The sequence below is a fragment of the Talaromyces marneffei genome, chromosome 6 (assembly GCF_009556855.1).
Source record: "Talaromyces marneffei chromosome 6, complete sequence".
NCBI lineage: Eukaryota > Fungi > Ascomycota > Eurotiomycetes > Eurotiales > Trichocomaceae > Talaromyces > Talaromyces marneffei.
The window spans coordinates 3,106,281-3,126,350 of NC_072353.1; the positions used below are offsets into that span (position 1 = coordinate 3,106,281).

General features: G+C 45.7%; 8 protein-coding genes across 8 annotated transcripts; 4 read left to right on the forward strand and 4 right to left on the reverse strand.

Annotated features, from left to right (window-relative positions):
- Nucleotides 1-620: 620 nt before the first annotated feature.
- EYB26_008620 (uncharacterized protein) lies at nucleotides 621-2,467 on the reverse strand (the record flags this gene model as incomplete). Its single annotated transcript, XM_054267871.1, has 2 exons — nucleotides 621-764; nucleotides 824-2,467. 2 exons carry the CDS (start codon nucleotides 2,465-2,467, stop codon nucleotides 621-623), a joined length of 1,788 nt encoding a protein of 595 aa, XP_054123846.1.
- A 634-nt stretch (nucleotides 2,468-3,101) lies between these two features.
- Nucleotides 3,102-4,245, forward strand: EYB26_008621 (uncharacterized protein; the record flags this gene model as incomplete). Its single annotated transcript, XM_054267872.1, has 3 exons — nucleotides 3,102-3,382; nucleotides 3,430-4,056; nucleotides 4,113-4,245. 3 exons carry the CDS (start codon nucleotides 3,102-3,104, stop codon nucleotides 4,243-4,245), a joined length of 1,041 nt encoding a protein of 346 aa, XP_054123847.1.
- A 781-nt stretch (nucleotides 4,246-5,026) lies between these two features.
- On the forward strand, nucleotides 5,027-6,866 carry EYB26_008622 (uncharacterized protein; the record flags this gene model as incomplete). Its single annotated transcript, XM_054267873.1, has 5 exons — nucleotides 5,027-5,195; nucleotides 5,252-5,308; nucleotides 5,357-5,486; nucleotides 5,539-6,145; nucleotides 6,198-6,866. 5 exons carry the CDS (start codon nucleotides 5,027-5,029, stop codon nucleotides 6,864-6,866), a joined length of 1,632 nt encoding a protein of 543 aa, XP_054123848.1.
- A 936-nt stretch (nucleotides 6,867-7,802) lies between these two features.
- Nucleotides 7,803-9,135, reverse strand: EYB26_008623 (uncharacterized protein; the record flags this gene model as incomplete). Its single annotated transcript, XM_054267874.1, has 2 exons — nucleotides 7,803-9,026; nucleotides 9,079-9,135. The coding sequence occupies 2 exons, from the start codon at nucleotides 9,133-9,135 to the stop codon at nucleotides 7,803-7,805; spliced, it is 1,281 nt and encodes a 426-aa protein (XP_054123849.1).
- Nucleotides 9,136-9,739: 604 nt separating this feature from the next.
- Nucleotides 9,740-10,945, forward strand: EYB26_008624 (uncharacterized protein; the record flags this gene model as incomplete). Its single annotated transcript, XM_054267875.1, has 4 exons — nucleotides 9,740-9,936; nucleotides 9,999-10,214; nucleotides 10,285-10,721; nucleotides 10,773-10,945. The coding sequence occupies 4 exons, from the start codon at nucleotides 9,740-9,742 to the stop codon at nucleotides 10,943-10,945; spliced, it is 1,023 nt and encodes a 340-aa protein (XP_054123850.1).
- Nucleotides 10,946-13,182: 2,237 nt separating this feature from the next.
- Nucleotides 13,183-14,748, reverse strand: EYB26_008625 (uncharacterized protein; the record flags this gene model as incomplete). The annotated part of the gene is made up of 6 exons (XM_054267876.1): nucleotides 13,183-13,377; nucleotides 13,446-13,588; nucleotides 13,654-13,815; nucleotides 13,876-14,218; nucleotides 14,295-14,486; nucleotides 14,545-14,748. 6 exons carry the CDS (start codon nucleotides 14,746-14,748, stop codon nucleotides 13,183-13,185), a joined length of 1,239 nt encoding a protein of 412 aa, XP_054123851.1.
- A 1,030-nt stretch (nucleotides 14,749-15,778) lies between these two features.
- On the reverse strand, nucleotides 15,779-16,717 carry EYB26_008626 (uncharacterized protein; the record flags this gene model as incomplete). Its single annotated transcript, XM_054267877.1, has 2 exons — nucleotides 15,779-16,513; nucleotides 16,577-16,717. The coding sequence occupies 2 exons, from the start codon at nucleotides 16,715-16,717 to the stop codon at nucleotides 15,779-15,781; spliced, it is 876 nt and encodes a 291-aa protein (XP_054123852.1).
- Nucleotides 16,718-17,200: 483 nt separating this feature from the next.
- Nucleotides 17,201-20,004, forward strand: EYB26_008627 (uncharacterized protein; the record flags this gene model as incomplete). Its single annotated transcript, XM_054267878.1, has 3 exons — nucleotides 17,201-17,339; nucleotides 17,400-17,454; nucleotides 17,511-20,004. 3 exons carry the CDS (start codon nucleotides 17,201-17,203, stop codon nucleotides 20,002-20,004), a joined length of 2,688 nt encoding a protein of 895 aa, XP_054123853.1.
- Nucleotides 20,005-20,070: the final 66 nt, after the last annotated feature.

A 20,070-nucleotide genomic window follows, 5' to 3' on the forward strand; every position in this document is an offset into this window, starting at 1 on the left:
TCCGACAAAAGTTACACTTGGATCAATGACTTGAAATGAATCATACAGTCAACAATGCCACAAACAATCATGGCCAGTCTGACCGTCACAATCTACATGACTTCAGTCACTTTTCTTTCTTTCTATGTGCCATATCATCAGTCACATACAGTATCTCGAAAATTGTATCCGGGCAGGTATGTAATTTCGAACTTGCTTGATATACTTGTAATTGATCTTGAACATAGAAAATACCCAGCGATTGGTCCCTTTTTTAATTTATACTGAGCCGGCCGACTGAAATGTTAGCGTTTTGACCATAACATGTGAGAACACTGGGAGCGCCCTCGGAACTTTTTTTTGGCTTTGCATTGCCTGTACAGTAACGTGTTTGTTTTGTGTTTTGTTGGATCTTGGATGCACCTGAATGTCACTTATCACACAGCTGTCATAATACAATATAAGGAGAAAGAGATCTGAGATTAGAAACAGACTACAAAGTCCATGTATACGCTATTTGCATCTCTAAGGTACGGTTCATATGGATATTAAAGTAACTCAACATTGGCCTATATCGCCCTATCCTGATTCGGTACTAACTATTAATATCAAAAAGCAATCTGTTTTTCCCCCTCTTTTACTCATTGCTTAATAAAGGGAAGAATAATTGAACTTGGATAGTCTTTTCCAATATGAATCGTATGCAGCCCTCTGTTCAACTCATGCTCCGGCCGGGGCTGCGAAAAGCTCTTGAACTCTGCAATACTGGGATACTGTCCGGAAACCTGATCATGTGGTCAATACATACTCGAAAGAAGCAACTGTAGGACAGGGAAAACAGTACCTGCAAGGATATGGTCTCTCCCTCTTCGAAATCGTAACCCATAGCCCATATGCCAATCTCCAATTTCACAATCTCTCCTGGCCTCACTTTGTCTTGCTTTGTGTGTGGGTGGAAGGGAAACTGGGGGTGGATGCTCTTGATAGAGTCATAGGCGCGATGCGATGCACGCAGTATACCAGTTGAGCCCAGGTAAAGGTTTGTGCTTTGTTGGTCCTTCTCAGATATCTCCTCAATGGACTTGACGGGAGTTGCCTCAATAGGGAAGTTCAAATGCATGAGCAACTTTCCGTTACGATCTCGCTTCCGGAGAATGACAAAAACTGTGAAGTCATCTTGCTTATCATTGGAGACATATAGGACTGCCTTGGGAAGACCGATGAGCTGTGTCGCTTTGGCGAAAGTATAGGAGAACTCGGCGATAGACTCTCGTTGCTCTGAGTTGTATGACACAGTCTCTACGTCGGCATTAGATGGAGCATCTGTCTTCAAAAGGCCATCTTTTGCAAGATACAGTTTGCGGTACTCAGTGTTAGGAGCCGGAAAATCCTTAAGGATGATATCGTCGATAGCCGCACGGTCACCGAATCGAAGTGCCGACCAGCGTACTTTGGGAGTCTTCTCCCAACCGTTCCCTTCCTCACCGCGCAAGTAACGATCAAAGAACAAGAAGAGCTCTTTTTCGGACTCGGGCTCACTGTATAGCTCATACCATTCCTGTTTGCTCCCCCAACGAATCCATTTGTTGTCGTGGGGTAGTTCCAGCCATGCACGAACACTTCCCATTGTGTGGATAGATGAGACATCGCTTCCTCGGATATAGACTGGGCACTGGATCTTTGTCATATCGGCACGTTTATCTTCCCAGAACGCATTCGACAGATTAGAACGACGGTACATTTCCTCAAAGTCCTCCAACCCTGAGTTCACCTGTCCGCGAACAATAGCGTTTGCAATCAGATCGAAATTACTCATGAAGAACCAACCACCACGGCAGAACTGTTCTCGGTAAATATCTCCAGATCCTTCCCAGGGAGCAATGGCCTTTAGCGACGGTGGCTGCTGAGACGCGATGAACCATTGAGAGATAGCCAATGCCGAATTACCGGCCATTCCAATGTGACCATTGCACCAGTCCATCTTTGCTACCGCTTCAACCACATCATATCCATCCTCCGCATCTTGGGTACCCATAACACCGATCTGACCATCACTATGTCCCGCACCTCGTGTATCGACACTAATGATCGCATACCCCCGCGGGCACCAAGTCTGCGGATCGAGACCCTCAAACTTCTCGATACCACTAAGGTCTTCACGCGGGACGCAGCAGTTCCACACAGTCATAGGAAGCATCTCCAGGGCACTGTATTTCTTTCCGTAGAATGACCAACTAAGAATGGCGGGTACTTTCTCCGTTGAGTTTGCCGGTCGATAAATGTCGATGTAGAGTCTTGCACCGTCGCGGACCACGATTTCAACATCATGCTCGACCATAATGTCGCTTTTGAGAGGTTTGGCGTTGAAGCCATTCCAGCCTTTGGGTAAGACTTCTGTTTTGCCGGGTTGGAAGCCCACATAGCCGTTTTCACCAACGGTGGGTTGTTTGACGCGCTTGTACGCGATCTGGAGAGGAATGGGAGGCATGGTAGAGAGTTCGAGCTTAGTGCGAAATAAATGATATCAAGGATTGTCGATCAAAGCCGCTCAGAGGAACTCAAATAATTTCGAGATTTTTTCTTTTGAAACGATACTATTTTGGACCGTGCAGGTAAAGATATACAACCAGATTACAAAAAATATTGAGCTTCTCGCACATGTTCCGAGCCAAGCTCCTCATTTCAGTCCCAATTTCGATTTCAAAACGAGCTACATAGTAACATTCTCCGCATCTTTCCAAAAAGAGGTCCGGCTGATGCATAGAAAGCGGGGATGTATGAGGGGAAGCTCGAAAGCACAATGAGCCGAGAACAGTCTTAGAGCACGCTAAGCGGCCGAACAACAGCCCCGAGAGTAAGCCCCGAAAGCTTCTAACAAAAACAGTGGCTGTTGGTGCCTTGATGGGGGTCCTCGGCCGCTAAGAAAGCAGTGAGCATCGCCGAGGCAACATTACTGAAATCAGGTGAGAATTAACGAATATGGGAAGAACCTTTAGGCGGTGAGCTCTGATTCTACTTATTTTTACTATTCATATTCCCCTTCGTCGAGTCAACGGATTTAGTTATTCAAACTTGTCTTTTGAAATTATTTCTTGAACTTTCGATCTAAGCATTCTATCAAGATGTCCCTCACAGAAACCGAAATCCAGGCCAAGGCCGCTCTGCAGAAGTCTCTGCGCGAATCCGAAGATCTCATTCATTTTGAGCCCAGAGTTTACGGAGATTGGCGTGATGAGTTCCATAAGAACGGTTGTGTTGTGATCAAAAATGTTATCAGCAAGGAAAAGGCCAAGTACTACTGCGACAAGCAGATCGAATGGCTTCACAAGTTTGACTTGGGGTTTGATGAGAATGACGAGAGTACATGGACAGCTGAGCACTTGCCAGTCAACTTCAAGGGAGGGTAGGTCATCACAAGTCTGAAAGTTGAACAACAACTAATCGATATAGCATGTACTATGCATATGCTGCGCCGCACGAAAAGATGGCTTGGGAAGCCCGTATAGAACCTGCCGTTATCGAAATTTTCGAGAAGCTATGGGAGACCAAGGAACTGATTTCATCATTCGATGGCTTGAACGTCTCTCTGCCCCGACGAAAAGATCTTGCAGGAACCCCTTGGCCACACTGCGACCAGAACCAAGCTCGCAAGGGAATGCAGGCCGTTCAAGGTCTCCTGAACTTTGCTCCAAACGGGCCCAAGGATGGAGGCTTGGTCTTGATGAAAGGTTCTGCCAAGCTTTTCAATGAATATTTCTCTCAGGACAGGGAGTCGTATGCACACGAAGATGCTCCTCCACCAGAGCTGAAGTATCAAGATCTTTTCTTATTCGACCCAAAGGATCTCAAGTGGTTCGAAGATCGTGGTTGCGAGCTAGTCAAGATCAACATGGAACCTGGCGACTTTGTTCTCTGGGATTCGCGCACCATTCACTATGCCGAATTGCCTCAAGGCGACCAGATTCGACACGTTCAGTATATCTGCATGACACCTCGTCGATTTGCGACTAAAGAAGCTCTGGAACTTAAGAAACAATGCTTTAACAGCTGGATGGGTACCACCCACTGGCCACACTGGTACGTTTGATGAATGGCCTTTCAGATAAAGAATATTGGACTAACCAAGACCATAGCAATATCCGCCCATCCGCTGAGAAGCCTATGCGGAATGGCAAAGTCTGCCCGAAGTACCGCATAGAACCATTTGAGAAGCCTGAACTAACGGACCGCCTGTTGCAGCTGGCTGGAGTGAAGGGTTATGATTAATATTCATGTGAAGCAACAGTTAACTATACGAACTTTCCATCTACTGTATCTATCTTAGCTCTGAATGAACTATAAATGTATCACTGGTACTAGAAATCTTTTTTTTTTCCTCTTCTCTTTCTGTACAAATTATTGTATTGCTCCAGTGCGCAGACTTTGCGTGCTGCGAAACCTTATCTCTAACAAAGCGCTAATACTCGGGTTTCTTGATACAACAAATATTCAACAATCGCCAGATTTCCCCACATTCCGTCTGTCAAGCTATCTCTGGGCCACGCTTACCGAGCACTCGTCCCCAGATTAAACAGATGCATTCTACCCCGCGGGGTTTCCTTGCACTCGAATCTGCGGGGAGCACTAGACATCTCGGGGCTTGCTTCACTAGCCACCGAATGGCCCTCCGGACAGTGACCGAGCACAATATATGGTTCCAATACGAACCCCGTAACGCTCGGGCTCTTTTTCCCATGGCTGTGTCCCAACTACCCCAGAGTCTATTTCGCCTCCCTACCTGGAAAAGCTTTCGGGACCACTTTCTCTGGGAGAAGGGATTCGTGACTCCGTACGCGTGTGCGTGCGGACGCTACGAGCGTTGTGTATATGGCTACTTGACTATATCGGCCTTTTCGACATATATAGAGCTGGTTCTTAGCCTCATGAATCGATTGATAATATCTGTGTCAATACTACGCGAATTACACTGGCGGGAAACTATCAGGTTTCTCGCAGCCACCGGTATATCGTTTCTATTTTATTCAAGCGATTTAATTGAGACTCCAACATGGCGGACGTCAGGCCAACCTCAGACAAATTGTCATCTTTTCATGTCGAGGAGGCAGACCCCACCATAGGCGCTGAAAATGAAGTTGCCCAGGTGCATACTATGGGCACAGTGAGGTTGACTGAAGGGGAAATTGTCTACATTCCGACACCGACAGCGGATCCTCAGGGCAAGTACAACTCATGTATTTTGAGATAGTCATGGCTTGTGCTAACTGCACTATAGATCCATTGAACCTACCGATGTGGCAGAAATGTGTCATTATCGGTATTATCTCTGTCTGTAAGTGATCTTCTGGCCAGTATCTGAAACACTGCTCATACCTGTCAGTCTCAACCCTCGGTCTCTCTCTCGTCTCCGGATTCGGTGGCCTATTGGGCTTCTACATCCCTCAGTATGTAGCAGTAGGCAAGGATTACAACGATATTACCAAATTGATGACATACCCATCACTATTTATGTATGGTACAAAGACCCATGTTCTTGACTTCGGTCATCTGACAGATCAACAGGGGAATCGGCAACATCATCGGCATGCCTCTCGCTATCGGAGTAGGCAGACGCGTCGTATTTCTCGGCTCAACAGTGATCTTAGTGATCGGTGCAGCTCTTTGTGCTGCTAGCAGTACCTACGAATGGCAGCTCGGATTTCGAATGGTCATTGGATTAGCAGCAGGACAAAGCGAGTCGGTCGTGCCTATGGTATCTCAAGAAATATTTTTTCTCCACGAGAGGAGTACAGCGATTACTGTCCAGCTAGCAATCCAGGCTATCTTGACATGTGTTTGGACGCTTTTTGCTAGTCCCATTGCAGGCGCGATCACACCGCAATGGTGGTACGGCTTAGGTGCTATCCTGAGCGGCGTACAGTTGATTCTCACATTCTTCTTTTTACCTGAAACCAAGTACGATCGACCTTTGTCTTCTTATCAGGAAGGGTCATCCACGGAAGACTCCACGACCGAAAATCCCGATGGCTCATCTGTAAAGCATGAGGTGCCAGTTTGCACGAGCCGACCTCCCTTGGACTATGTCAACTATAAGCCACGGACATGGAAGTCGGATCTGCGTTTATGGATTGGAACCCCTGACTGGGCCGCAACCTGGAACGTTCTCAAGGTAAGCAACTTCCCCTTCCGTTCTCGTAGTTCTCACTGACACTAATATATAGCAAACCGGCGAACTTCTACTCTTCCCTAACGTCATCTGGGCACTACTCATTAATGGTCTTACTCTCGGAGCCAATATCGCTATTGGAACAACTTACGGCTCTATCATCACAGCTCCACCATACAACTGGCCTAACAGCAGCGCATCCTACGCCAATATCGGCCAGATAGTGACTGCCCTCATAGCACTACCACTCCTAGGTCAAGGCTCGGATTGGCTCATCAAGTGCATGGCGAAAAGAAATGGCGGTCTACACGAGCCCGAAGTTCGCTTGATCCCCTTGATCATTCCCGTTATTGTCGGAACTTTTACCGCTGTCTTGTATGGCCAGGGAGCCGCTCATCCAGAAAAATATCATTGGTTCATCTACGTGTGGGCCGTTGCAGCGTACTATTTTGCCTTTGTTGGCGCGAACATCGCTTCTGTTACATACCTATTGGACAGTTACCCAGCTCGTGTAGGTCCAATGTTGGTCATTATATGTGCTTTTAGGGGTATCCTTTCGTTCGGAACAAGCTATGGAACTGCTCCTTTTATTGCTAGTCATGGATATGATGGGGCTTTTGGAGCCTTTGGTGCGCTGACGGCTGTTTTGGGATTGTTGGGTATTCCGATTTATATGTGGGGCAAGAAGATTCGTCATGTAACCGGTCGGTATGCCAAAGATTGAACATATCATTGGGCGGAGCATTGGTCAGGCGTGATATTACCCAGGAAGGCCCGTCCCGGTGTCACCAGTCAGCCCATCTCGGCATTCTTTCTGACTGGCATTCATGGATACAAACTATTAATTGCTATTATGAAGCAGGAAGATGTTGAACCGCGCCTGAAGCTCGTGAGATGTAGGAACTAATCTACGATTGACTAGTCTATCACCTATAGTAGCCATTTATTTTTATTACAAACAGTTATTGACAACGCAAAGCGTATATTGGTAGATCTTAGGTTCAGATTTTGCTCACCCATTGTAGTTAAACGGAAGTTCACCGAAGTTTCTCTCTTTCAATTGATGAAGTTTGAACTTATTTATACTGAGTACACAGCTTATTCATGTTTAGAAACTCAGCCCCAGTAGGCTCATTCAGTCCAGATCCATCCACTTTTCTACGCTGTCAAATCCATTCAAATGTCTTGTTAGAATATTAGCCTTAGACCAAGTCCATTTAAGACAATCTGCATCTAAGGGTAATCTTAAAAGTCCTTATATATCTTCTCCTAATCCAATACTTTCTATTATTTTTATAATCTATCTGAATTCTTTAGAAGGGTTACTAAGCTAATAATGATTAGAAGTATGGAAGCAGTTTAAAGTAAATTAGTATATAATAAAAATGGAAGTTGTATGTAGAAAAGGCCACTGCTAGCTAAGGTATATTTAAAGTTAGGATAGAATCAAATAACATATGTCTGAGGGGAAGCTGGAACGTAAATACCTTGGAGCATGCAAGGTTGTTGTATAAAAAGCGTGGTTATTACTGGGATACTGAAATTTATATTCATACTAGATTGGCGTATACCATATTTTAATGATATTTAGTATAGGTTTGAATCAAACATTATGCTTTCACCGTGTTTCCTTTAAACAACAACCTCTTTGACCTCTTTCTCAACAATCCTCATCTGCTTCCTTTGCATCCTTCTCCTCCTTCTGCCGCCTAGCCCACTCCAAAGCGCCACCATAATTACAGTTATAATCCATAAAGTCGCTAGGACTCATCTTGATCTTGACACTCCCTTCCTCGGTAGCTGGCTTAGCAGCTTGTCGACTGTACTGCTGAATAGTCGTAGCTCTCTTATACCGACATTGGAAAATCTTCTCATTAACAGCCTTAATCTGCTCCAATCCGTCCTTGTCGATATCAATATCAGCATAGAAAGTGCCAACTGCCTCCGCATCCTCAATTGCCTGGCTCGCTCCTTGTCCCTGCGTCGGCAACATCGCATGCGCCGCATCACCAACGAGCATAACCCTGCCTTTCGTCCAAGTGGGTAGGGGGCCAATGTCACGAAGTTGCCACAAACCGACTTCTCCATCATTGACGCATGACAATGGTCCGCGCGCCCATTCAGGGAAATCGGCGAACGTTTCTTTCATTTTAGGAATGTCACCATGTGTTGTCCAGCTTGTATTTGTGGGGTCTTCATTCATGTCCTCATCGGGGACCATGGCGACGATACTATATACCGAGCCATTTCGGGCTGGGCCCATGATCATTCGTCTGTTGTGCGCCATCACCATAGTTGTGTAGGGGGCTTGGGGGTCGACGACGTCACAGAAAGCCTTACAATCTGCCAGGAGTTTGTCGACCGGTACAATCATGCGATACGCTGAATGGCCCGTTCTCAACGCAGGAACTTTGGTGTCCAAAACAGAGTCTCGAACAACACTCTTGATACCATCCGCGCCAATGATTAAGTCGGCTTGAAACTTCTCCCCGGTTTGGGTATATACAACCCCCTCCTCACAATCACAACGTGTAACACGACTCGAAACATGAATCTCAGCAGGTTCTCCGGGCCACTCCTCCGAAGTCGCACGTTTCTTCAACGCATCATGCAAATCAATCCGATGATACAGCATCCGCTCCGCACCATATTTCTCCGTCGTTGACAACGGAATCCGCATTTGTAACTCCCCATTAAGGTTATAAACCTGGAATCCTTCATCGGCCATTGAGCCTTTGTCCTTCAAGGTGTTGCCGAGGTCCCAAGTCTTCTCAACTATTTTGGAGGCGTTGGGTTGGAGAGAGATTATGGCGCCGATTTCGCGGTTGAGCGATGATTGTTCCAGGATGGTGATTTTACGGTTGGATGCACGGAGGGCGATGGCCTGCTCAAGTCAGTATGATTCAGATGACGAGGATGTTCAAGGCAGTGCTTACTGTTGCCAGGCCGGCGATACCGCCTCCTACAATGATGATATTGAATTGCTTGCTCATTTTGATTCGACTTCTGCCTAGGATTTTAGTCTGTGAATTATTTTGGTTCTCATGCTCTCTGAAAGAGATGTATTATTTTCCTCTTCCACAGCTACCTCGTTTCTTTCCTGCCACATACCCACCATACCCGCAAGATTTCCTATTTCGGCAGCCTTTTTTCCGAGTTCTCCACCTCCACATTCCGAAGGATATCAAAAAATGTCCTTGCTCTCGTCGCATGGCCATGAATCTGGGGAAATCTTTGGGTGAAATTGCATAATTGAATTGATTGGAGGATCCATCTAGCACAGTCCTTCAAATTTCATGTGTGGCATACGTTGACTCGGACTTTCTCCGAACAACCCCTCGGCCGCTAAGCCTCCGGAACAAACCCTAACTCAAGCCCCGAGGAGGCGACCGAGCAGCTCCCGCGTGGCCATACCTACATATGGTGAGCGTGATCATGGTCATGATACTAAGCTAATCAGAAATAGTGCCCGACATAGACTTCATATTGTCAAGTAGAAGTTCGCATTTAAACACCATCAACACATCCATCAATCAATCAGCAAGTGCACAAGTCATCTTAACTCAACCCAGCGCCAGACCGTAGGGGAATATCGACATGTCTACAACAGCCACCACCACCCAAACCACCGCCCAAGCCCCAAAGTTGGGAATGGCTTTAGATGGCTGTACAACAAACTACAACGACTTTCGTGACCAACTCAACCGCGACGGGTACGCGGTCATCAAAGGCGCCGTTCCTCGTGACCGCGCAGACCGATACGCCGATAAATTTTTGAGTTATATCGAGGATTTGTACGCCTCTCCCCTTTCCACCATTCTACATATCATATAAACTAACGAGTTTTGGGGGACAGCGGCCTAGGCTTCAAACGCGATGACCCCTCCACCGTAAAACGGGACATGTTACCCGTCATCAACGAAAAGGGTATGATCCTCAACTACGGAGTTACGCATGAGCAATGGGTATGGGACATTCGCGGCGAGCCCGGTGTCGTCGATGCATTCGCAAAGGTTTATGAAGATGAGGATTTGATTGTGTCGTTTGATGTCGTTAATGTTGGATTTGCCAAGTATACCCCCTTTCCTCACCTTAAGTTCTAAACATGACCTGAAAGAAGGATGGGGCTGATACAGAATCAGCCGCGAAGATCTCCCCGAAAACAAACCCTGGCCACACCAAGACCAAGACCCCTCCAAACCGGGCTTCCGCTGCCTCCAGGGCCTTGTAAACCTAAACCGTTGCGGTCCCAACGATGGCGGCCTTATCGTCTGCAAAGGCGGACACATCATGTCTGAGCAATTCCATCGCGAAATGGCCGACGAACCACGAATCCCTGCCTGGACACCTGAGTGGTTCGGTTTCACTGAGAACGGAATGAAATGGCTCGCCGACCACGGAGTGAAATGGGAAAAAGTGTGCGCCGAGCCAGGTGATTTGATTGTCTGGGATTCGAGGACGCCCCATTATAATGTGCCGCCAACCACCAAACAAGATAGGTTGGCGGTTTATACCTGTTATATGCCTGTTAGGGATGTTTCGCAGGAGGATTTGATTAGGAAGAAGGGGGCTTTTGAGAGTATGTCCCTCATTGACATTATCCGAGAGCTTTATGTACTGACTGGAACAGAACGACTTGGAACGACCCACTGGCCCAACGCACAGCATGTTGCGCCGACTAACGATGCGATGCGAGATGGAAAGTTGTGTCCCAAAAATCGCACGGGGCCTGTGGAGGATCCCGTGTTGAATGAAAGAACGTTTAAGCTTACTGGTATTCCTTATATCAAGGCATCTGCTTAGTTCATCCTTGGCAGAGTGGTTCATTCAATGTTTTAGTTAATTGTATGTTCTGAGTTTGGATGAAACATTTCAACCTTCTATCCCGTCAAATTATAGGACTAAATAATGGTCATGAGACCCTTGTACGACGGTTAGTTGTGCACATCGTAACTGTACTCGTATGGTAGGTATATAGTGAGGTATGGTATCTGATAATGTTAATTTTATCCACGACCTTATGGGATTTAATAATGTTATAAATTTCATTGCCTTTACCCGCTCATTATATCCTCTTACTCCTATAATATTAGCGGGAATATATGATAATTTATGTATTTTATATGTTCTATTATAAGATAATATAACTATGTTTACAATGTGTTTTGGTTAATAACTAAAACAATGTAATGCCCGCACCAACACTCTACTTATAAATCTGTGTAAATGTATATTAGTTAGTAAAAGTGTATTAAGATAAGGATTCAGAGAATTACTTACCTAGCTAGCAAGACCTATGACTGTGGATAGCTTTAAAACATGTGTTAGAAAGAGCTCTTACAATAAGGAATTATAGAGAATTACTCACGTAGCTTACTATATTAGATATCTAGATTATAGGCCTCTCCATGTACGTTAGTGAGTACTCAATGCTCATGGGATAAGCATTGAGGCTAGAGGATTGGAGGGTTAGTGTAGGTAGAATTAGGGATATGTGTTGAAGTATTACATATATATATCTTGTATGGTGCTAGTATAGAGAAGGAAGCTTCGTCTAGTAGATAGCTAGTTGATAGGAATTTTGGTACCTTAGTACCTTATATATAAGGAATCTAGTGCTTAGATGCCTCAATATTGCTTATTCAGGAAGGAGCAATACTTAATTAAGGCATCTGTAAGGTAGTAATAGAGATATTATATTATAAAAGGCTCTACCGTTATGAAATTTCAAGATGTTATGGTGGATATTATATAGTTAGTTAGTGTAATTACATGACATAAGCAAGCTAGAATATGATTATCTATAGCTATATAAAAAGTGATGTATCTTCGTCTAATATTATAGTCACATTTTCCCCTATTGTCGCTCCTCCAACTGATTATGTTGATACCGTTGTTACCGTTTCCCGAACTCTCAATCAGACGGTATGGTTGTATTTTAAACATCAAAGTTGAATCAAGAAATACATCAGAAAGCCACGCCCACCAACTCCGCTTTAAGAACTTCATATTCGGTGCCCATTGGCACGCCGCACTTCCAAGCACTCCCATGGGGCCTCTGGCATGACTTGCAGCGCCACTCCAGCACCAGCACGCCCATCGTCCTCCCTGGAGCCATCTGACCATAGGGTGGTGCCTAGGCGCCACTCAGCTGCTTCCATAAGCGCTCTCTCATTACCATGAACCCGGATGGTGCCTGGAAACTCCATTGGTGCATATTGCGCCGGCCTCTCAACCCCCCCTGAGGCGTCCCTGGTTAGTCGCTGGGTTAGAGGCTTAGTGAGTCTTTGGCCTATCCCTTAGGCACTTTGTTATTGTTTTTAACCCATTCCCAGTCATCTAGGGGTTGCTCTCCACGCGGAGCGTGGACGTCGCCATGCATGCCTAAGTCTAACCGGGAGCAACTGCGCAGCGGGGTGAGCCTCTGGCAGTCCTAACAGTCTCGCCGTGTATTTGGCCCCGTGGATAGACAGCAATTATTTCTACTCCTTCTCTTAACTGTTACAGTTCCAATCCTGGAACCTGCTTTGGGCTGTGACACCCCCAAGCGGGCAAAGGCGTTAGGTACCTAAGGTTTTGCAACTCCAAAGAACCCTCCGGATATTTTTGTTGTATGAGTTTCACGCCTTGGGAATAGACTCATGAAGAGCTTTGTTGTACGGTTTTTGTTTAGGGAGCTTTGTACGGATTTGAAGGAATGCTCGGTCAGGAAGCATGCTCTATAGCAAGCCAGGGCGCAGGCTTAAATACGGGCTTGCTCCCATGTAGATTAGGTTCTCTTCTTCAGCTCACGTCTTGCTAGTTCTGCGAATCGGCAACAGTCTCCTTGCAAAGCACACCTTATTCAACCGATGTTCTCAATATTCTATTATAAATGTTGCTTTGCAAACAGATCTGGGGCACAACAACTCCGTAGCTCATAGCCTACATGGCGCACACTAGCCAAAAACGGAAAGTTTTTCAAACTACAAAATTCCCGAAATCGTCCTATCAGAGAGCTCTACACAGAATTGTGTGTCTAGTCTAACTAAAATACCATTTTATTTAGCAGGCAGAATCTTTCCACGGCACTCCCCAAAGCCCAAACGAGGTTGACCTTCACCACCTCCACACGACGCACCGAGAATAATCTCGTCTCCATCTTCAAGAAATCCCAGCGTATCACCATTAGCCAGTTCGATTGGTTTGGTACCGTTGTAGGTAGCCTCAAACAGAGAGCCTAGTTCTTGTTTTGTCTAGATTATAGACCATAAATTAATTATTTGAGCTTGTTCCAATAGTGTGCAGGGAATTGTTATATTACCTCTCCTGTGATGGTTCCTGTACCAAGCAAGTCCCCTGTCTCCAAGCCACAGCCGGCCAGAGTATGATGTGTAACTTGTTGATATGGTGTCCAGTAGAGGTAATTCAAGTTACTGGTTGCGAGTTTATGAGATTCTCCGTTTCCTGCAAGTCACTAAGATTAGTATGCAAGGTTTTCATTCAACTCGTGGCCATAAACAAGAACTTACGAACTAAAGTTACTTCCAATTTAATATCGAATGTTCCCTTGGTTCGATCTGAATAACGTTGATGTTCGAACTCTGTGCTCGTATGATCGTGCCATGGCTTGCAAGCGAATGGCATCAAAGCATCTATAGTAACGATCCATGGCGAGATACTTGTTCCGAAGCCTAAAAGAGAATAGATAACTTAGCAAGTCGTTAGCAATTTTGGGTTTCTGTATGGCTCACCCTTAGAATGGAATGGACCCAAAGGATTCATCTCAAAGGCTTGAAGATCTCTAGCTGACCAATCGTTTAACAAGACAAAGCCGAATATATGATTAGCTGCATCTTCGATCGATATTCTCTCTCCTATCGGGACAGGCTTAGAGACGAAGATTCCCATCTCTAACTCAAAGTCCATTTTCTTTGAGGGGCAAAATGTCGGTTCTTTGGTTACCGGGTCGTAAATGATCCCGTGAGGCCGTTGCACGGGTTCCGAGGAGAGAACAATGCTTGATGTTCGTCCATTATAGACGGATGGCGCATAATAGAAGTTGTTAGAAACTGCCCCACCGGCCAAGGGAGCACACTATCAGTTGTCAGTCAATTTTCAAATCTACAAAATATAGACTTTCGATCTTTGCGAGGTGGTTAAAGAGATATACATTTTTACAGTGCTCAAGCGAACACAAGAAGTCCACAAAACCCCCAATAGCCATGGGACGATGCATTTTCACAGATTTGAGAGGTATCGCGCATGTTTTAGGGACGTTTCTGGCAGCCAATTCTATGGCCAAATGTTTGCGAACATCTGACCGGATTGATGGGTCTAGAGCGGCAAATTCATTCAGTGAGCCCTAGACTAGTATCAGTGTCTTGCCACAAAATGATCTCCGGATATGGCGTGTCAAATACCTGGTTGAAAATATCGTACAGACTCTTGTTTCCGTCAAGTTGGGTGTATGTTCTATCTTTCCAATATGCTGCCAAATCAATGGCATAGTCACCCAATGCCGTCGCACAACGCGGTTTAGGGTCGGACTCAGTTGAGATTACCCCAAACGGGATGTTGTCTAGGGTAAAGGGAGAGTCCATGCTAACACTGATCTTGAACGCCATTTTTGCTGTAAAATTCTTAGGTCTGATACTATTTTCTATAGTTAATTTATCAATGACGTTCATTAGCCTATTCATATAAGGTAATATTGAAATCCTCCACCTATCCGATCCGGTGGGGGCTTTCTGTATATTTTTGGGTAGATCCATCTATGGATCCGCGCAATTCCCATGAAGATGGGCGAGTATGCAAGATTTTAGTTGTGTCAAATAATATTCAACTGATGTGATCAATAAAAGTGACTAAAAGCAACCGAATTCATTGTATTTCATTTTATATGGCATTCCATCATACAAAAGGCAGAATAATGTGCGAGGCGTGCACTCCACCTATGGATACTTGATGCCTTCTGTGCGAAGCCAGACTGGCAAACTCATTATCCTCCTTAAACTCTCTTTGCAAATCAGGACTGTTGTCGTGGACTACTTTCATGCTCTCTCCAGCTTCATACTCGACACCCATGGCCCAGATACCAATCTCCAACTTTACAATCTCTCCAGGAGTCACATACTCATCGCGGTCGTGAGGATGGAAAGGAAAATTCTCATAGATTGATTTGAACCAGTCAATAGCTCTCCTTGATGCTCGTAGGATTCCTTGGGATCCGACGTGGAACAAGAGGCCGTTCTTATGAGTGGATGGAATTTCGTCAACCTTATCGGGACTGGCGCCCTGAGAAGCAATAGATGACCAAGGAATATTCAAGCTGAGTAGAGGCTTCCTTGAGGATCTAACTTGCGTACGAGAACGTAAATATCGAGATCATGGAAGTCTGCGCAAGACACATAAACCACTGACTTGGTGTACAAATCGAGCAATAAGACTAGGAGTCTGCTAGCAATATTGATATGAGAATCTACTATGAATCTATGAAGATGTACCATTACCTAGTTATGCAGTAGATGCTGTTGCGCAGTATCCGTTCTAATGATGGGTTTACTCAAACTCTTTGACAATTTGAGAAAAAAAAAATATAGAAAAAATCCAACACCAATTTGTTACACGTACATTATATCAATACTGTCCAAACACTCAATAAACTGCCTGAGTAACCTTGGACCATTCTCCAAAAGTAAATTGAGAATTGCACATATTTGTGAGCTCCCAAGTCTCAGCTCCTAACTTTCCATACACACCCTTGTCCTGTTCACTGCCAACAGCACCAGCGACAAACAACGCTGCCATAAAATGGTCATCTGTTGCATGCGCCTCTCTGAATTTCGGATGCTTCATCAATCGCGTAATTGCACGACGAAGCGCAGGTCCGCTGTTATTCACGATAGCGTCCTCAACCGCCTGCCGAAAGTCCACGGCCCAGTCTCCGGGAGGCGTCAATTGAGCAAAATTGTCCGAATAGTTCAGCATAGGTGCCCAAAGGTTACGATATAGGTTGTGCACAGCGCCGCCAGTGCCAATAATCAAATAACCTTGCTCTCGAAGTGGTCGCAGCGCAGCGCCGACACGCATATGGAAATGGGGATCAAAGCGAGAGTTGGCGGATATAATGGTAGTGGGTGGGCATTTCTTGGGGAACATGCGAATTAAAATGAGATATGTGTCGTGAATCCAGTCAAACCTTTTGTTAGCAGAGGCATCGAAGCCGTCTTTATTGAGGAGATCGAGACATTTCTGGCCCAGCTCTAGGTCTGGTGCGAGTTCATAATCGACATATTTAGACGGATGTACGTATGCGACTGGTGATTTGTTGGGATTAGGGTTCATTGTGACTTGAATCTTGTTAAGTCCGGAACAATCCCAATGAGCTCCCTGAGATTTTGTTTTAATCATATGCCCAGGGAAGAAAAGTTGGGGTTACCGAAATGAACATACCATCATCACCACTCCCTTGATGCCATTTGCAAGAGCTTCAGCGCCGCATTTCTTCCAATAGTCGGCCGACGTGGACTCTTCGCCCAACATCATGGTCGAGCCATGGGAGAAGAAATGAACTGGTGTTGGTTCTGTAGACATGGTGAATTGGTGGTTGCTCTGAATCTGTACAAGGAGTGCAAATCATACTATCACTTGTTGATTTCGTACTTGTGTTTCTTTTCTCTACTCAGATCTCCAACTAGCAGCTTAGACAGCTGTCCACTGACAGCGTTGACATTTCTGTCCCGGTGAATAGTCTCGTATTGAGTGGATTCTCGGCCCCACCCCCACTGATAATATCCCGAATGCAAGAGTTTTATTCCGGGGTGGAGGACAACTCCCGACGTGCCCCAGTTTAGCGAAGTTAGCCGACTAATTATGGGGCTAGCTGAGATTTGGGCTTTTGGACTCGAATGGTATACACACCTGGTTGGCTGGGCAAAGTGTTGAGCAATGAGTACTCTTGCAAACATGGAATCTGGGGCAACCGGGGAAACGTGGGCAAGGTACCTCCTCCACCTTCCCCTTTATCAGCACCAACCTCCCTGTCCAACTCGATCTTCTCAAACATCACCCGATATCATGTCAACAACAACGGAGAATCAGGTGGAGCCTGGGGGAGACGTGTTGCCTAGCACAAGTCATCCGAATCTCTACCAGTGTGGTAAATGCTCACAAACGTACAAACGCATCGACCATCTCTCTCGGCATGTGCGGACACGTAGGTTTCTCGGAAAGCACTATAACGTTACCTTATTACCTACTAACCCGAGGACTCAAGATACTCAAGAGAAGCCATATCAATGCCATGTTTGTGCCAAGAAATTCGGTCGAATGTGAGCTACTAGCATGAGAATTAACGAGTCGCGCGATGCTAATATCTAACAAATAGTGATTTGCTGAGTCGGCATTCCGCCCTCCACAATGCCGACAACGATAATTCTTCATCTTCACGGAAGCGTCGACGTGGTGCTAATGACCGAAGTATACCGGCCCGGACTTCGCAAGCATGTGCTGCTTGTGCGGGGAATCATTTGAGATGTGATGAGACTAAGCCTTGCGGCCGATGTCAGCGCCGAAATATCGTGTGTACAGTGGCTTCGGTGACCAATGAAGGCTCCGAATCTTCTCCACAATTACAACAGAATCAGAACTTTGTTCCTGATACTTCTCCGAGTCGAGATGATGGTTCGTCACATCTACAAGTCGAACCAGAAGACTCCCATTGGCTGGCAGAGCAGCCAAGCCAGTCTGAACAAGTACCTGACAGCTTCGCTTCAGTATCTGCTGAACCTACATTATTCACTGTGCCACCAGAACAAATCAATTCGCTAGCACCAGAAGCGCACTATCGTCATGACTCCTTTTTGAATACTCTTAACTCAAACTGCCCTAGTGGCATCAGGACACCTCGTAACTTGATTGCGTTTGGCCTTGAAACTGATCTTGATTTGAGCATTGTGGATTTGAGCTTTCTTGAGTCGTACAATTCCCGCAACCCATTCGAATTTGGAGAACTCCCACCAGAGCCCTTACCGCTGCCGAGTGTGACTACACCCGACGTCAATATAGCGAAAGATGACAGACCAACCACCGACTCGGCATCCTTGGGAAAGTTGATGTGGCGATTTATTCCGGCGCCCCAGGACCATGGCTTAGCTGAGCACGATAACCTGCTATTGCCAGATCAGCCCGAGTCGAGCCCAACACCCCAGAGTCTAGTCGAAGTCGAGCATAGAACGACCGCCGAGAAGCTAGACTTGTCCTCACGAGACAAGATACTAGGTATCTTTCTCCGCCAGATGAAGCAGCCCAATATTTCTCACCCTTTGTCATTTCCATCAATCGAATTATTGGATAGTTTTATCCAGTACTATCTCACTGCACCATTTTCAAACGCCCGGTCATGGCTTCATCTACCAACAGTTAATTTCAAAAAAACTCGGCCCGAGTTGTTGCTCGGACTGGCTGCGGCCGGAGCTGTTATTGCGCCAGATCTTTCATTACGCAAGCTTGGCTACGCCATGCATGAAGTGATGCGGATACAGCTGACCGCCGCTGTAGAGGAGGATAATACTGCTGCCCGAAACCTCGAGATGCATCAAGCATTTTTTTTGTATCTAGATATTGGAGTATGGAGCGGAAATAGCCGGAAGATAGAGATCGCTGAAAGCATCCAAAAGCTCCTGATCACAATGATGCGACGTGGAGGATGGTTCCATCAGTCCTCTTTTCCTTTTATTCCCTTACAGGGTAAGCAAGCAGGCCACTCCCTCGAAGAAGTGTGGAGGACCTGGGTGAGACAGGAAAGCTTCAAGCGACTCGCTATTCAGCTTTTCCGACATGATGCACAGACGTCACTGGCCATATTAAGCCCCCCGCTGATATCGTATGCTGAGTTCGCTATTCCACTTCCGGTAACTTCGGCTCTTTGGAATGCAAGCTCGGCATTCGAGTGGCACGACTTGTACTGCAAAGAACTGGCTTCAATGAACTCCATGCATGTGCCTACAGTGATTGAATGTGTCGCAAACTTGGACCTTCTCGACTTGACCCAAAGATTCACCGACCTTAAGATGTCATGCGAGACGGTAATACTTGCCATTTGGGGCATTGTTAGAGAGTATCGTCAATTTGACCAGTTACTCAAGTATAAGCCACGCTACTGGGATAATGGGCTAATCTTAACATCCCGATATCAGGAGCTGACTAGGATTCTTGATTACTATCGAATCGCATACGAACATGAGAGCACACTCAGTCTGCATGTCATCTTGTTGAATATGCACGTCTCATTGGAAGATGTCCAATTCTTGACTACAGAGAAACATCAAACTTACCATCCAGCACGAGCATCCCTCTATGAATGGGCGAATCGGAAAGAGTCTCGACAGGCCCTGTGGCATGCAGGCCAAATAATCAAACACATCAAATTGCTTCCATCACACGATCTTCGAGATTTTGCTGCTGTTTCACTCTATCATGCTGGACTGACTTTGTGGGCGTATGGGACCTTCAGAGGAGGACAGAATGTTCATCAATCACGGATGCTTTCCTCAGCACCCAATCTAGAAATTCAACAATCAACTGCTATTGCTCCCCTTCCACCCTATACTCAAGAGCCATTGGATCCTGATCGCATCAAGGTATATCTGGACGGAGTACAATCTGACGATGTAAATCGATATATTGCTCTTGAGAGAGGGACCCCAGTGTTACAGGGGATTGAAGATGATCCTACGCCGGTGCATATATACCATCCACAGGCGGTATTGGATCTCATGATCAAAATGATGGAACAGAATTATCGGTGGAAGGCTTCACAACAACCGCATTTGGTGGCGAATTTGATACATTTGATTGAGAAACAGCGTGATGAGCTGTGAGAGGATCTATGTCATGATTTATGGCTCTATGAATGTAGTTTGTATGTATGATATGAAGAGATTTAC